The 15216-nt window shown below is 40.4% G+C and overlaps 1 protein-coding gene across 1 annotated transcript in view; it reads left to right on the forward strand.

Moving 5' to 3' along the window:
- Window positions 1–13783, forward strand: part of LOC124545586 — a 30668-nt gene extending 16885 nt beyond the window's left edge. Inside the window, exons 2-3 of the mRNA XM_047124534.1 lie at window positions 12255–12426; window positions 13500–13783. Of these exons, the coding sequence (XP_046980490.1) occupies window positions 12255–12426; window positions 13500–13783 (456 nt within the window). The remainder of the gene's footprint in view (window positions 1–12254; window positions 12427–13499) is intronic.
- The last annotated feature ends 1433 nt before the right edge of the window (window positions 13784–15216 follow it).

Raw genomic sequence — 15216 nt, forward strand, 5'->3', positions numbered from 1 at the left:
CAACTGATGTTTTTTTGCACCATATACATCCCATATCGATTTTTGAAATGTACTTAAGAAATACCACAACATTTAAGCAGAATCAAACTCGTTACAATCCATTTCCATAGTTACAAATTAGACCATAAAAATAAGATCCTTTTTAGTGGAGGGATCTCTATATCAAGTTACTACAGGAGCAGGAAGAGTCTGCGACACAGCCGCTGCGAGGAAGGTAGATTTCCGATGAGGAAGTGGCTAGATCCTTGAAATTCTAAGAAAATAAACATAAGATACAGGGCAACGAATTGTAAGAACTGGCAACTACTTCGATGTCCCAGACACCTGCTTCATCAAAACAGCCCTTTTTAATGTCAGACAGTTATAACTTATATTGTTCGATCATGGTTCTTTAGACGCTTACTTACTCTTTATACCTAATATTCTTGCTGGCATCACATTATCACCTGTATTTAGCCGACATGGTTTCTCGGTCCTGACAGAGATGAAGTAGAGAAATTGACCACATAGGTATCTCTGAAAGACATCACACACATTTGAAAGTGTTTGTCATTTGGATTCCTGTTTCTCATTAATATATACTGAACAGGTGGAGCATGCGCACACACACACACACACACACACACACAAACCGCCCATCATGAGCTTCGCCCTTACGTGCTGATAGTACAGCGCAATAAGCTTAGAGAACAACACTGTACCTGGGTACAGTTTCAGGAGGGGTGGTACAGCACATTAGACGGAGAGTATAGTGAAGGGCCGCATCTGGCTGCTGTGAGTGATTACGCAGTACTGTGTAATCATTTATCCAATCAATTTGATATCAGTTGCATCCACTGGCCTGGTGCAAGTGAGGGCAAGAGTGCAATAGATATGGTTAGAGATTTGGAGCTGTAGTCAGGCGTAACCATCTCCCACCTACACAGAAAGAGACGGGCATCGTAATAAGATGTGCTATATTCCCAAATTTATGAAGTAATATGCAGTATTAACTAGATATTTACAACAAATCGGTGCTGCTATTTCAATAACGTAATAGATTTTCTAGATACTGAGGCATTTGGATACCTCAAGAGGGTTGAAAAGTGAGAAGGCATCATTGAGTAGAGATGGAGCATGCTCTTAGCACTCTGTTATGGGCAAAAAATGTGTGTAATATTCCAGAGCTGTAATGAAGAACGTAGCAGACATCAGGTTGATAAGAAGAGTTTCTTCTACCTGATGAGATAATACATAGATGATGTATAATCTATGCTATGTTGTTGTACAGGGTTTTGACAACAACTAACGATAATTTAACGATGTGAAAACGGATCTATGCTCCGTTTTCTTGTGGCTTCTAAAATAACACAATCAAAAGCGAAGAATCTACATTTCCTGCGAGAAGTTGAAGGTGGATGGACAACCTGCCCGTCTCGGTTTAAGTACAGTGAATTTTTTAACCTGTGAAGTGTATGTCAGGGTGGAATTGCAGTTGGAGTTCCGTACGCAAGCCACGTCTGCTGGCCTCGCAGTGTGTTAGGAGTTAGCGAGGCCTGTATGCGGTCAGTGGTGGACCTGAAGATGCGACATACCCTCTTGCAACTGGCCGGTACAAAGAGACGTTCTTAAGTTAATCGGCTCTTGGCCGCATCTGTGGGAGAAGTCCAGCGGCGTCCCTCGTAGCGCTCTCTTGAGTGTCAAAATAGCAAACTGGTATGCTGCTTGAGCATCGACAGAACCAAACATTCGTGTTGTGTGAATTCTTTGATTGTTACATGGAAATCAGAATCAATATGATAAGGTGGGCAACAAAAATTGGACACAATCAGTTTACAAGCCAAATTTCACTTCTCACAATAACACGCATGCAGCAACTTCTCTAATATGCTACTGGAAAACAAAAGTTGCTTACTTCATATGGATATTAAGACTTTGACAGTTTCATAAGGCTCCTGACTGATTTATATCACTTCTGTTCACTGCAACTATCTACTTCATTCTTCTTTGAATCGTTCCGCAAAAATATGAGCATATAAAATGGACCTTCTTCTCTGTTGAAAATCCTAAATCTGTACAATATGGCGTTGTTTGATTTGGACGATTATTCCTCCATTGTAAACTGGTTGGTTGACAGGTGAGCAGTTACACTGATAGTCCCTTAGTCCATTGACTGTTGTGGACGGTTGGCGTGTGGACACCGGGAGATGGGCAGAGAGGCAGCTGCCGGCACGGCCAACACACCTGCAGGTCTCGAGCCTTCTCCCGGCCAGCACAGCCACGTCTCCTGGCGCTCCTGCAGTTCCTTGTGTTCCCAAACATCAGTGGATATGTTTAGCTCTGTGTTCTATTTTAGGCTTAACTGTAATTACTTGATTTGCATAATGTATATGTGTCTCTCAAACATTAAAAATACGTTTTATTACGAAGATGAAACTTTGTAGCGTGACCATGAGTGTTTTAATTGATTTATTTGACTCTTGCAAATTGTGAAAGGATTAATTTGATAGGGTGGTGCAAACAGAGTGGGCTATTTTTCCCACCAAAAATTAAGTCAGCACCTTTCTCTCCAACCTTTTTTCCCACCAATTCAGAAGTGGGGAGGGCAGGATCCATGTCTTCCACAAACTGATTAAATAAATGGTATGCAAACAGAATTGGACAACGTCATATTGTGCCAATTGAGGCTGATTTGTTTTTCTTGTTGTGAGATTCCTCCACACCAGCAACTCAGCACAGATTAAATATTTAGGAGACAATCTGAGCAGTCATCTTAGCTTGTTTTTCGTTTAGTAAAGTCATCAGAATACCAAAACAAATAGCAAAGTTCTTTAGACAAAATATCAATACAGTGTGAAAACTGACAAATGACCCTAAAACATAAAACGTGTGAGACCGTTCACATGAGTATTAAAAGGGATCTGTTAAATTTCAGTTACAAGATGAATCACACAAATCTAAATGTTGCCTATTGCACAAAGTATCTAGGAGTAAAAGTTACGAACTAACTACATTGGAACGATCACGTAGATGGCGTTGTGGGATAGGCAAATCTAAGACTGCAGTTAATTGGCGAAACAGTCAGAAGATGCAACAAATACGCTGAAGAGAATACTTATACTAAGAATGTACGTCCCCTGCCAGAATCTTGCTGTGCATTGTGGGATCCTTACCAGATAGCATTGGCGGAGGACATGGGATATGATACGTGAACTGGACTGGCAGTCATTGAAACAAAGGCGTTTCTTGATGCAGCGAGACCTTCCACCAACTTAGTCTCCAAATTAGCTCTCCAGTTACGTAAACATTTACTTGACGTCCACCCACATAGTGAGAAATTATCATCGTAATAGTATAAACCAGAACTGACACTTTGGTGTTCCTCTAGCCCCCGACCCCCCCCCCCCCTCCCCACCTCCACACACTATTCGACGTCAGAATGGCAGAAAAATAGTATGAGAGTGGTTCGATAAACCCTCTGCCGAGCACTTAAGTGTGAAGTTCTGAGTAGTCATATAGATGAACATCATAAAAGAGAATTTTGTTTACGCGGAGTGGCCCTGGGGTTTGAGGCGCCATGTCACGGACTGCGCGGCCGCTCCCGCCGGTTATTGGAGTCCTCCCTCGGGCATGGGTGTGTGTGTGTTCTTAGTTTAAAGTAGCTTAAGTAATGTCTAAGACTGGGGAACAATGATCTCAGCAGTTTGGTCCCTTAGGAATTCACACACGTTTGAACATTTGATTAAGTGCTCCAACAGGAACTGGTATGGTGTCACAGCGATAAATTATCTGTATTGGTTGTAGAGTCAGACTTTCGCTATCAGTTTCCTGTATCAAGTGTTCTGACTTGATCTTCTGCTTTTGTTCTGACGATTAAATTAGCGGATACTGGGTATGAAGAACAAGCAAAGCTTCTACCATTTTAACTGAACTGAAAAAAATAATGGCAATAAGCGATAGAAGGGCTCTCATAAACGAGTAATTGAGAAGAATATTATACAACAATTAATTATTTCAACCGAAACTTCAGCTGAAACCTTTCAGTACGTACTACTGTTAACAGCTGTGGCACTTTGACTGCACAGATTAGCTGCACCAGGATATTATCCACACGTTGCAACACCAGCTTCTCGTCTATATTGTCGCCGTCTGTGCATCGTGTTGTGAGGTATCATACTATAATGCAGTGGAGCCGAACTGACGTTTGTGGCCGTGACACTGAGCTACTAAGGTAAATGGTGAAGAGGATATCAGTGACGGGTTGTAGCGGTAAGTGTGTCATCTAGGTGCAAAGCAGAGTGGGAAAACTTATGCAACCAATGCATTTTGTCTTTCATATCATCAAGACCGTTGCTTTACCATTTTTCGATTTCTGAATGAGTTGCAAGGTTTTCAGTCATACCAGCTGCGAGATGCCTTATCTTCATGTTTATTAGTTGTTCTCTATTTGTGAGACCCAAAATGTTTTATTTAAACAAGTGCTATGGTGAAATAATGTCCTGAGAGAAGTGGACGTGTCCGAGAGCAGCCTCCAGCCTTTGTAAATGTTTTGGGACACATGGAACACTCCAGTGATTGGTGTCTTACCATTCTCTAGCAGTGGTAAGCTTTTTTGCTAAATCCATTCACCAAAGGGATTTACGTAAAACAGAAGTACATTCAGATTGCACCAAGTATCACAGTTTACAAGGAATGTAGGTTGATGGATGGAGGGTGGGGAAGAGGAGGGGAATGTGTGGGAGTGCGAAGGTTTATTGTTGGGAGGAAAGTGTGATGGTCTGATACTCTTATATGTCACCTGCACCTATATTTGTCATTAAGTAATACGAAGTATCTATTCAGTGATGAAAATAATCACAACATTTTGCAAAAAGTGAAATCACGTTCTTTAATGAGCAGCACAAAAGTGTCATGTTGTGATTGTGTCTGGCATTCAAAATTCTCGCATAAATATTGTCTGGGGTTCAAAATTCTCACATCAGTATTAAACAATTAACTATTAGCGAGATCTGACATCTTACATAGTACACATGTGCAGCAAAACAAACAAGGCAGAGAAATTTTTCCATCCACTTCTGTTTGGACATTTTAAGACGTTTTGAGATGTGGAAGCAATTGTGTAGAAAGCGGACGAGGCACATCCGATACCGCAACTTGTCGTCGTCAGGGCGTGTCTTACTTGGATGAATTGTAGGGAAACCATTGGCGTACAACAAAGTTTTAACATGCATGCCTTATTGAGAAACATATGCATTAAAATAAAAGAAGACATTAATAGCTACAACTACTTGTGTCAGAGCATGGAGAGTACCATGTTCACGAGACATTTGCGTGAATGGGATTCGGTTGAAAACACAAGGCACATCTGTGTTTGCGACGGCACCGTGGTCGCCAGTTAGATTCGAAGTGGAGGTGAGAATAGTGCTACCTAGCAGGGGAACCAGGGACACTGGTCACTTCATTAGGCAAATCACATTTGGTTTTAATGCGCACCGGTTTCCTTCTTAGAATGCTCTATTAGGTTTAAGTCACCTACTTCTCATAAGAATTGCGTTATTATCGGTGAGCGATGGAGGAATCATAAGGCAAGCAGTGATACACATTTCTGTGACTGCATAAAATTTTGCTATCGCAAAGTGACCGTTAAGGCTGTTCAGGAAGTTATCATCATCATCATCAACCCAGACCGTTTGTATATCGGTTTGAATTACCTGAAGACATTTTCTTGGAGAACGTTCGCACTAGTATCCTTGGGTGAGTTAATTTCGTTGTGGTATATGCCCATATGTCCACGTGATCACTTGTATCACAGGTTTCGCAGTTGATAATTGCAGTGATTACACTGAGAACCGATGATGTCTGCATTTTGCTTAGATAAGCTCTCCTGTCTATCCCCTGAGTGGGCCATAACATGTAAAACATGCAATTTGATGCTCTAAGCAGTGAGAGAGCATGCATTATCCTAAACCCACATATGCCTAAAACAAATGAAACTTATTTTGGTACTTTTCCTAAGTACTTTTCAAAAGAACATAATTTAACCTCCAATGTCAGATAAAAATCGAAAAAGATGTTTGGTCGTAAAATAATCGCATAAACTTAAGTATAATGAAGCAAATGGCTCTAGGCACATCTTTCTCATAGACAAACACATACACAGTGGAATATAAACGACTCGCACCACGCTGAAACGAAGAGAATAATATCATCCCTCTACTTTACATGTAAGAAGCACGTCAACTTATCAAACGGATTTTGCTTTGTAGACATATGGAACTCAGTTCCAGAAAATATTACTTGAGATTTCACTATAATTTTCTGCAGTAAGACGTTCTTCCTACTAACGCCTGAAGTATATTGTTGATTTTATAGTAGAAAGTGTACTGTTAACTTAACGTGCACAACTCGTATTTTCCAAAATTTGCCATAGGCTATTCTCACATATCTTCAATGTCGACAGATACAGCAAATTGTACGGACATTTCCAACCGACGGGATGTGTATGTTAGTATAATGATATGTTCAGTATCTCACTAAGAGTACTTTTAATGTGCTTTTCTTTCTTTGTGTAAGTATAACTTGCATAATACTGTCCGTATTACGATAAAGTATAACGTTGTCTCCATAGTAAGCATATGGAGTGGAACAATGTTGTCTGTGTGATTTTATTTTCTTACATTTTCCATATATTTTGATAATATGCACGTTTTACCAGCAAGCACAACACCCATACATTGTATTTCCCTCCACTAATATTTCCAACTGTTAAATGTTTACCAAGCGAATGATTTCCAATGATTGGTTTCGGTTCCTCCAGAATTAATCTATTTTTCTCCCCACACACTATGTACTTTGAAGCATCCTTCATTGAAACTAAAGAAATAATGTTAATGAATCACTGTAACTGTAGATGCTATTCCGCTATGAATGAGTCTGAACAGAAATAATTTGCATTATTTTCAGAGAATAATTCCACCACACTCATCTAACCTATCGGGAGACTTCTCTAAAACTCCGTCCTCTGAATTTGAGTGCATTTCTCCTTTGAGACTACATCGCCAACACCCACTCCCTAAAGACTGCCATATGTGCGAATTAATTCGTCAAACACAACTTAACTTCGCAACGTAATTATTTACTACACAGTAGCAGCTACGATAATTTGTTGTCTCCAATTGACGTGGTAAATAACGGAAGAGGGGACGTTGAAGACTCACATAGGCTACGACAATTGCTTTAGATAATTATAAGATATTTAATATATATTGCTCAATACATGTCACCTCGCAGCATTAGCTCCAGCGCCCCAAATTCATGCTTCTTGTGCATGTTAAGTACGTCTTCCACATCTGTACAATATGGCCGCTAATAAATTTTCGTGTCTTTCCCATTAATCGCTACAAGCATATCTCCATTACTCAGTGATCATACTTTAGTTTTATGATAGTTTTCACATTAATACCTTATGGCTACAAATCTGTACTAACAATACTCAGAGATAGTAGACTTTCTTCGTTTAGATAGTCTACTCATTTCACGAAAAACATTCATTCCGTTTTATTCCTTCAGAAATGAAGAAAGAAAATTTTTGTAGGATATCTCACGAAATATGCATTACTAGTTTACCATGGATCACGTGAGGAAAGTATTTTGTGAGACTCAAGTCTGGAACGTCAACCACCTCATCGAAAACTTCCAGCTCATTGGAGTTTAATGACAATTTCATAGGCGATAATTGCGTTGCAGATTTATGATCACCACATAAATGGTACTCCGAGTATCAGATCACTTCATGAGAAGAACTCGCTGTGTCCTCTGCAATTTAGACGGGGACATCCAGATGATGACTTGGACACTATTGCAGATGTTGATCTGTAAGACAAATAGCAGGTATTCGAACACTTTTATGTACGAGGATACACACTACCACTGGACCGATACAAGGATGTAACTAAGCGTCGAGGACGTCACCACTGTACATCAGTTCAGTCATAGTTCCACATACCGAAATATGCTGGTATGTACGTCGAATGGAAAAGTACATTAACTAATTCGCAGACCGAGCTTTGTTCGAAGACTTAACAGCCGTCTGTATCTCATAATCTAATTCTTGTGTGTTCTTGATACGAAACCTGCTGCGACGGAAGCCCTGTGTGCAGGGAATGATTTCCTGTTGGTCAGTATTCCACTCTACTTGTACATGTCGCGGTGGCCACTTCGAACGTCTCATCCAGTGATAAATGGCGAACGGTACACACGCTGCTCTTCTCCACCTGCACATGTGTCGACAATTAAATAGTATGAGCACAGTGAAATAGGGCGTCTCTATCCCAACGGCTAAGACATCCGCAAGGTGGGAGGGAGGGACATAGTACTGTTACCCGAGTGCGTAGCATCAAATGTCAGACGTTAGTTGCTGAGACGTTGTCAGCTAGATTAACAAGATGCTGGATCTTACGATACACACTATTGCTACTATTTGCAGGTAACAAAAGCACAGACATTAATCACGTGGCCTTGTCTGTCTCACCATCACGCTGTTTACAGGAAAGCATATCATGACAGCCTCATTCAGCTTGTCTATTAGAGGTGTGTTGTGAGAACGGGGATCACAGAACAGACAGCATTATAAAATGTGCTGTTGCTGCTACCTCGATTGCTGAGACTACTATGAGTATGAAAACGAAATTTATATTACGATTACAAAATAATGTAGTGGGTTCGTTTGATAATACCAATTCGGTTACGTAATCAATCCAGGTATAGTCGGTTGTAATATGGAATAGATAAATTCCCATATCACAGGTAATAATGCCCTTGGGTTAATGACGGACACTAACTACAATGGTGGAATCACAAAACAGTGACGTTGTTCCAGTTACTGAATCAACAAACTGGAAATGCGTTTTAAAAGTGAAATAATCTAAACGATCATTCTATCAAATTTTCAACGCCTTGATAAAGATGGCGTCGGAAGATAATCGAATTAAAGAATCATTTCCTGGAAAATGTCTTTGGCTCGCCGCAGTGCTACCTTCTGGCTCGCTTCGATTCATGGACATAAAAAAGTTTCACTGATGCTTCGTTTTGAACACAACCATAAGAATCTCCGAATTTATCAGGTGTCTTCTTCCACTCCTGCCAGTCTATCCACTGCTACTTGGAACATGGGCCTTCCATCCACTAAATTCCAAATTCAACCACACCATCAATTAACGACTTATCTTTTGCTTAACTGACATTCACAACGTATTGGAATATACTGTCATCTTGAGGCAAGCACTGCATGCCTCTCCCCCCCCCCCCCCCCCCTCTCTCTCTCTCTCAGGAAAAAGTATTTCCTGTGTAATTCTCAGTTTGGTTTATGCGAAATCTACTTTTTTCACCATAAACACTCCCATGTGTCACGTTCTACCTACGTTTCAGAAAATTCTCAAGTGTGTCGTTGCCTGCTCTAATTTCGGGGGAAATTTTCCTTTAGCCGGTCAGTGGTCTTCCCAGTCTTCAACTCCAACACGGAGCGACAACAGTCCCAGCTTAGTCTCCTAACTGCTGCCTCAGTGCTGGACGTTGCTTACCAGACCAGTGGTCTTCAATGCTGTCAACTGCAGCGTGCGTGTCTATAAGCAACAATCAAAACATTTGTGCGCAGAAATGGAGGCTCTCCATGTTTGACCACCCTATTACCGTCTGAATTAAGAGAAACTTGGAATTATTCACGTAGTTTTCACAAATAATACTTAGTACTTTTGTTCATACCTTAACTTGATGACAGTCGGTAATACGTCATTGTACATGTGCTGAGTTGATGACCGCATTTTACTAGTAGTTTAATATTCTTCCAATTTTACGTAGCGACTGGGAGCTAAAGGCTAACATAGAGTAAGAATATTTGTATATTTCTCTCGGTAAGAGTAACACGGCTCGTGTAGCCTGGAGCTCCGACACGAACTCAGGGATTACATATGCGCTATTTCCTTAGGCACTGAAGAATGTGGAATATAATACGGAATACAGACGAATATGTTGTCTCGACTGTGACACGATGTTTACTCCCGTGGCCTCTGTTATCGATGCAGGCCTAACGACAGAGACATTGTAGTGTCCTGAGTTGGACTGCTCTATTGACTTGTCGGTAATTTCCAAGAATGTTTGCCTATCGAAGCCGCGGGTACCAAACGGTAAATATCGAACCTACGATTCTACATCGATTACGCGATGTGGTGGCGGGCGTTATGAGCATGTTTATAGTAGTCGCTACAGAAACGACAAGAGAAGAGAGTTGCTAAAATAGTTGTAATTACAAATAAACGACTTACCTCACTCGTCGTCAACGTTGTCGTCATGAGAAAGTCCATTTGATATGTATGCTACGGGAAGCATTCCGTTTTTGCCGTAACATGGGTAAACTCTGTCAATGCCACGCAAAAATATAGGTAGAGTGTCACATTTCCGATAAAAATTCAAACAATTTTCTACATTGCACAACCATGGAATTAGATTCTTCCACGTGAGGCAATCGGCCGAAGAAACGCCTTCAATACGAGACATCGCACTCACTACTGTCATAAATCTTTTGGATTTCCCTAGCATCCCAAAAATAATTCATCATAAGGCCCCCCTCCCCGTCACGTGATCGATTTAGAATCGCACTTCCGATATCTATCGTTTACTGCCCGCGGCTTTGATAGGCCATTCTTGGAAATTACTGACTGGTCGATATTTACAGCACCACCATAGTTTCGTTTTCGTATCTAAGAGGCAAGTTGTGTCAAAGTGATTATAGAAATTAGGTGATTTACTTATTACGAATAATGAAATCTGTGAGTTACATTTCGGTACACCATTCGGCGGACAATGCTGGTGCATTAGTATCCTGAATCACTATATTCGCTAGACACATTTCTTGTAATACAATATCAAAGTAGAACTCTGCGAAACACAAAAATATATACAAAAACTGGTAAAACCAGGCATTCAGTGAAATAACTATCTCGTGTTAACGTTCCACATCAGAACATTGTTCTAGCAGATGCGAAACCAGTTCCCATACGACATGCCTTCTCGCTGAATCGGATGCACATAGCACCCGCGTTACGTCATTGCGCACGCAACAAATGAAGACAGTTGACGATCGGTAAATTCATTTCCGGGGAAACGATCCCTGTCAGTTGGCTCAAGATTGCCGATGCGATGCCTTGCGAGCCGAGTGCTCTTGTGCGAACGATGGTAAGCCAAATTTCCATTTCGGCTCTGACTTAAGTGTGTGTAAGCTACATATGTCCTGTACGTCGTGTTATGCGAGTACGACATTTGATATTGTAACGAATGACATGACAACTTAAGCAGTTGCCCAGCATTTAGCAGATCGAGATACGATGCGGCGAACGATTTTCGCTTATCGTCCAGCGATATTACACTTTTTCCAGCGACACAAAGCGATTCGTCACCTTTATTTATTTTCTTATTCCTTCGGTATTAGTTGCATGTGATTCTTGTTGTACTGCATTTACGGGAGTTTGTGGCATCTAAACAGAATTTGATATTGCATATCATGAAGCGAAGTAAAAACGCTGATAGCAGGTTAATGAGAATTACGAATTTTCTATTATTTCTGATACGTTGACGTTACTTTGTTTTTAGATAGATGTGAACGCTCGTAAAGACCGTTAGTGTTAGAATCGTTGCACTCGATATGAATTGGCAACACATGTAGGGAAGTCTTCTGTGAGTAATTGTATCTTTATGCATGTAAAGGCGTGTAGATAAATACGAGTTAACATAAATGTATTCACGTAGACACACAAATTGCGCACCCATATTGAATCCCTCCCACTTTTAGGTCTACCTGTTACCTGTGTATCCACGTTCGCACCTCTATTTCTTAAGTTTCCGACTATATTTATTTCAATTAATGTTTTTTTTTCATTTTCTACCGTTCCGGTACACGTGTTTGAAAAAATTATAATTTTTTGATTCACGTTACAATGGTCTGTACACAGGTATGGCCGTTGCTGGCTTGTCAATTACAAATTTACTATCTCCGAACTATGCATGTAATCAGCATGAACCTGTGAGTATCGACTTTAAAATTGTTTCATCAGCATTTGTGTGAATAATATTCTGCTTTTCTGTGTGCATTCGCATTATAAATAGTGCTTTAGGAGAATATCACTACACCTGTAGTTCGTTTTACGGATTTACACACGTTGCTAAAATATTCTTATAGATTACATATTTCACTGAATCTCACATATTATTTTATTGTTTTGTAGACAGGAGGTGGTTTGAAGGACCCTCGCTGTGTACCACTGGTACACAGTTACTCCAGGGATGAGCTGGAGGCAGTTCTTAACTTAATTCAAGGTTCCTGCGGCGGTAAGTATCCTGTGGAAGAAGAAGAGAATCCCTGGGACGGCGACTGGCCAGGTTTGCCGGAATATTACTGTAAGTACCCACAGCTCGTCTAGAGTACAATTTTGAATCTAAAGTGAATTCTAGTGGTACTAAATGATTCAAGACCGTAGTACATAATCTGAGATTTTGTGCACCGTGAAGATTCTAGAATTTTTTTGTTTCATTGTAAACAGTATACTTAAATTGTGATGTATTCACAGACATATTTGAGGTGTGGAAGCGACTGATGCCATTACGTAATTGAGGAATATTTGTGGAGGGATATTATCTACACACTAGCTTGAAAATAGTCAAGGAGGGAGAATAATCTGTTTTGGGAATACGCACCGAGAAGGTGTTGTTTCTAATTTTGGTGTTCCTCAACACTTTATTTCTCTGTCTCCATTCTCATCGTAGTACTAAGACAACTATTCCCTCATTTCTTGGATTATGTAGTACGTACGATGTTTAATGTGACTTATATGCTTAGAACAGAAATGGTAGCAGTTGATACATGGTCATCAGGCCATTGATTTGCATAGTGATATCAGACAACCACGAAACAATCTCATTCTTAGCGATGTACCAGGCAAAGGGCAAATTGGCACCTACATACTTGTCACGTGATAATACTATTCTTGGAGACTACTGAGACGAAAAGTATATGAACACTCTGATAGCATTAATCCGGTTAGATATATCGCATATATCTCTACAAAGAGAAACGAATTTGCCTGATATAGGATTAAATTTTGATCTTGTGGTTTGAGGAAGAAATAGTATATGTGATGCGCTCTGTGAGAAAGCGTAAGGATAAGAATGATATATAAACAGTAAGCCAGTGTCATTGTGGCAGAAGGGAGAATCGTTTACGATGTCGTGCAAATGACTCTGCGAAGTAGCATTGTAGAGGACAAAGCAAGACAGAGGAGAGTTTATCCGTTTAGAAGGTGCCTCGTGTATGTAATTCGTATGTAGTCATGATACCAGACCATTAGGTTGCGTACGAAAGTAGATCCCTGAAACTCAGAATGTTGGAAGCCCAGTAAACAGCGATAAATCACATGTGCTTTATAAGCAGTACAAATGCCAGTTCTTCATCTGTCACGTTTATTCTTCCTCAGGTGGGGGTTTCGAGCAGCCGCCGCCACAGGAGGGAGCAGAGGACATTGTGCCCAGAGAACGCCGGCTGCTGGAGTTGCTGCCAGAGGAGGAGGAGCAAGAAGAAGATGCAGAGAAAGGTAAGGAGTCGGACGAGGTAAGACATGGTTCAGGTCTTGTGCGGTGGCAAGCACCGCAAAACCTGGCAATAAGCGAAAGCGACACGGAAGAAGAAATTGATGACGTAACATGTGGTTCAGGTGTCGTTCGCTGGCTGCTGAAATTCTTTTGTGTTCGACTCTCATAGTGTTGCTTCAGCACCTTTCGCACAGTTTAGTGCCATCCTAGGAATAATGTAATGCAAGCCTTGTGTTAAATTATCTGTGTGCACCACTGTCAGTTTAAATGAAGCTTAAGTAGCTTTCCTGTTGCATAACAGTAAAGACAGCCAGAGAATAAAATCTTCTTCCCATTGTTAATAAGTGAAATGTAATTAAAAGCATTTGGTTAAAATTAACGTTAGTAATAAGTGTTTACCCGCCTGGATAACCGAGAGTGCTAAAGCATCAGCTTCCGGGACACCGGGAGGCGAGCCAGCCTTTGATTAAATCGCGTCTTAATGGTGAGAGCTGGTGAGCTGGCCAGCCTGGATGTGGTTTTTAGGCGGTTTCCCACATCCAACTAGGTGAATACCGGGCTGGTACCCACGTCCCGCCTCATTTACATGCTACGCAAACATTCTGAAAATGTCTTCGCACTTGAACATATCTACACAAGACACAGACAGATTGAGTACGCAGTATCTTCTCAGGTTGAGTAATGATTGCAAGAAGGGAATCCTGCAGACAAATTAATGTCATTAGCGCTGACAAAGCTAGTATAACAATGTTGACCCCGTAGCTAACAGTGATTGGATGACAGGAAAATCTCATACCATATTTCTTCTGTCAAATATGCACCTTATAGTCGGTGATACCATGAGAGAGCTTATCCCACACAGTATTTTTTGGCTCCACTTTTGAAAATTACGATGCATGTATTTCAGTTATTTAAGTGATTCGTTGTGGTTTATCATTAGTGTGATGATCTAAATGAAGGAAAACATAGTAGTAAAAGAAATGGTTACTGATTTTAACGTTTCACTACCGTGCTGCATAGAATTGAATTGTAAGATAATCAGACAAATCACAACGACAAGCATAATTTCAGAATCAGTTCGTTTAATACACGTATAAGCCATCAGTTTAAAAGACAGAAAGTCAGATCGAACCGAAGTAGCATGAACTGTGCATTATTATACAGACTTTTAGCACTCAAGTAAGCACATTTTGCTGTTGTTGTTGTTGTCGTCTTTAGTCTGAAAAGTGGTGTAATGCAGCTCTCCATATTGTTCTATTATATGTAAGCTTCCCCATCACCGAAATATTACTGTCACCTAGTTCCATTTGAACTTCCTTGCTGTATTCAGATATTGATCTCTCTCTAAAATTTTACTCCCCACACATCTCTCTATTACTAACGTGTTGTTCGCTTCCTGCCTTAAAATGTGTCCGCATACTTCTTTACTGAAGTTTTACTGTAGTACCACAAATAAAAACTTTCTATTCTCATCTTGTTTCAACTACTTTTCGTGCATGTTTCACTTCCGTATAAATCTAAACTCCAGGCAAACGGATTCACAGCAGATTTTCTAATAGTTTGATTTACATTGCATGTGAACAATTTTTTCTATTTCGGAAC

The sequence above is a fragment of the Schistocerca americana genome, chromosome 8 (assembly GCF_021461395.2).
Source record: "Schistocerca americana isolate TAMUIC-IGC-003095 chromosome 8, iqSchAmer2.1, whole genome shotgun sequence".
NCBI classification, from domain to species: domain Eukaryota; kingdom Metazoa; phylum Arthropoda; class Insecta; order Orthoptera; family Acrididae; genus Schistocerca; species Schistocerca americana.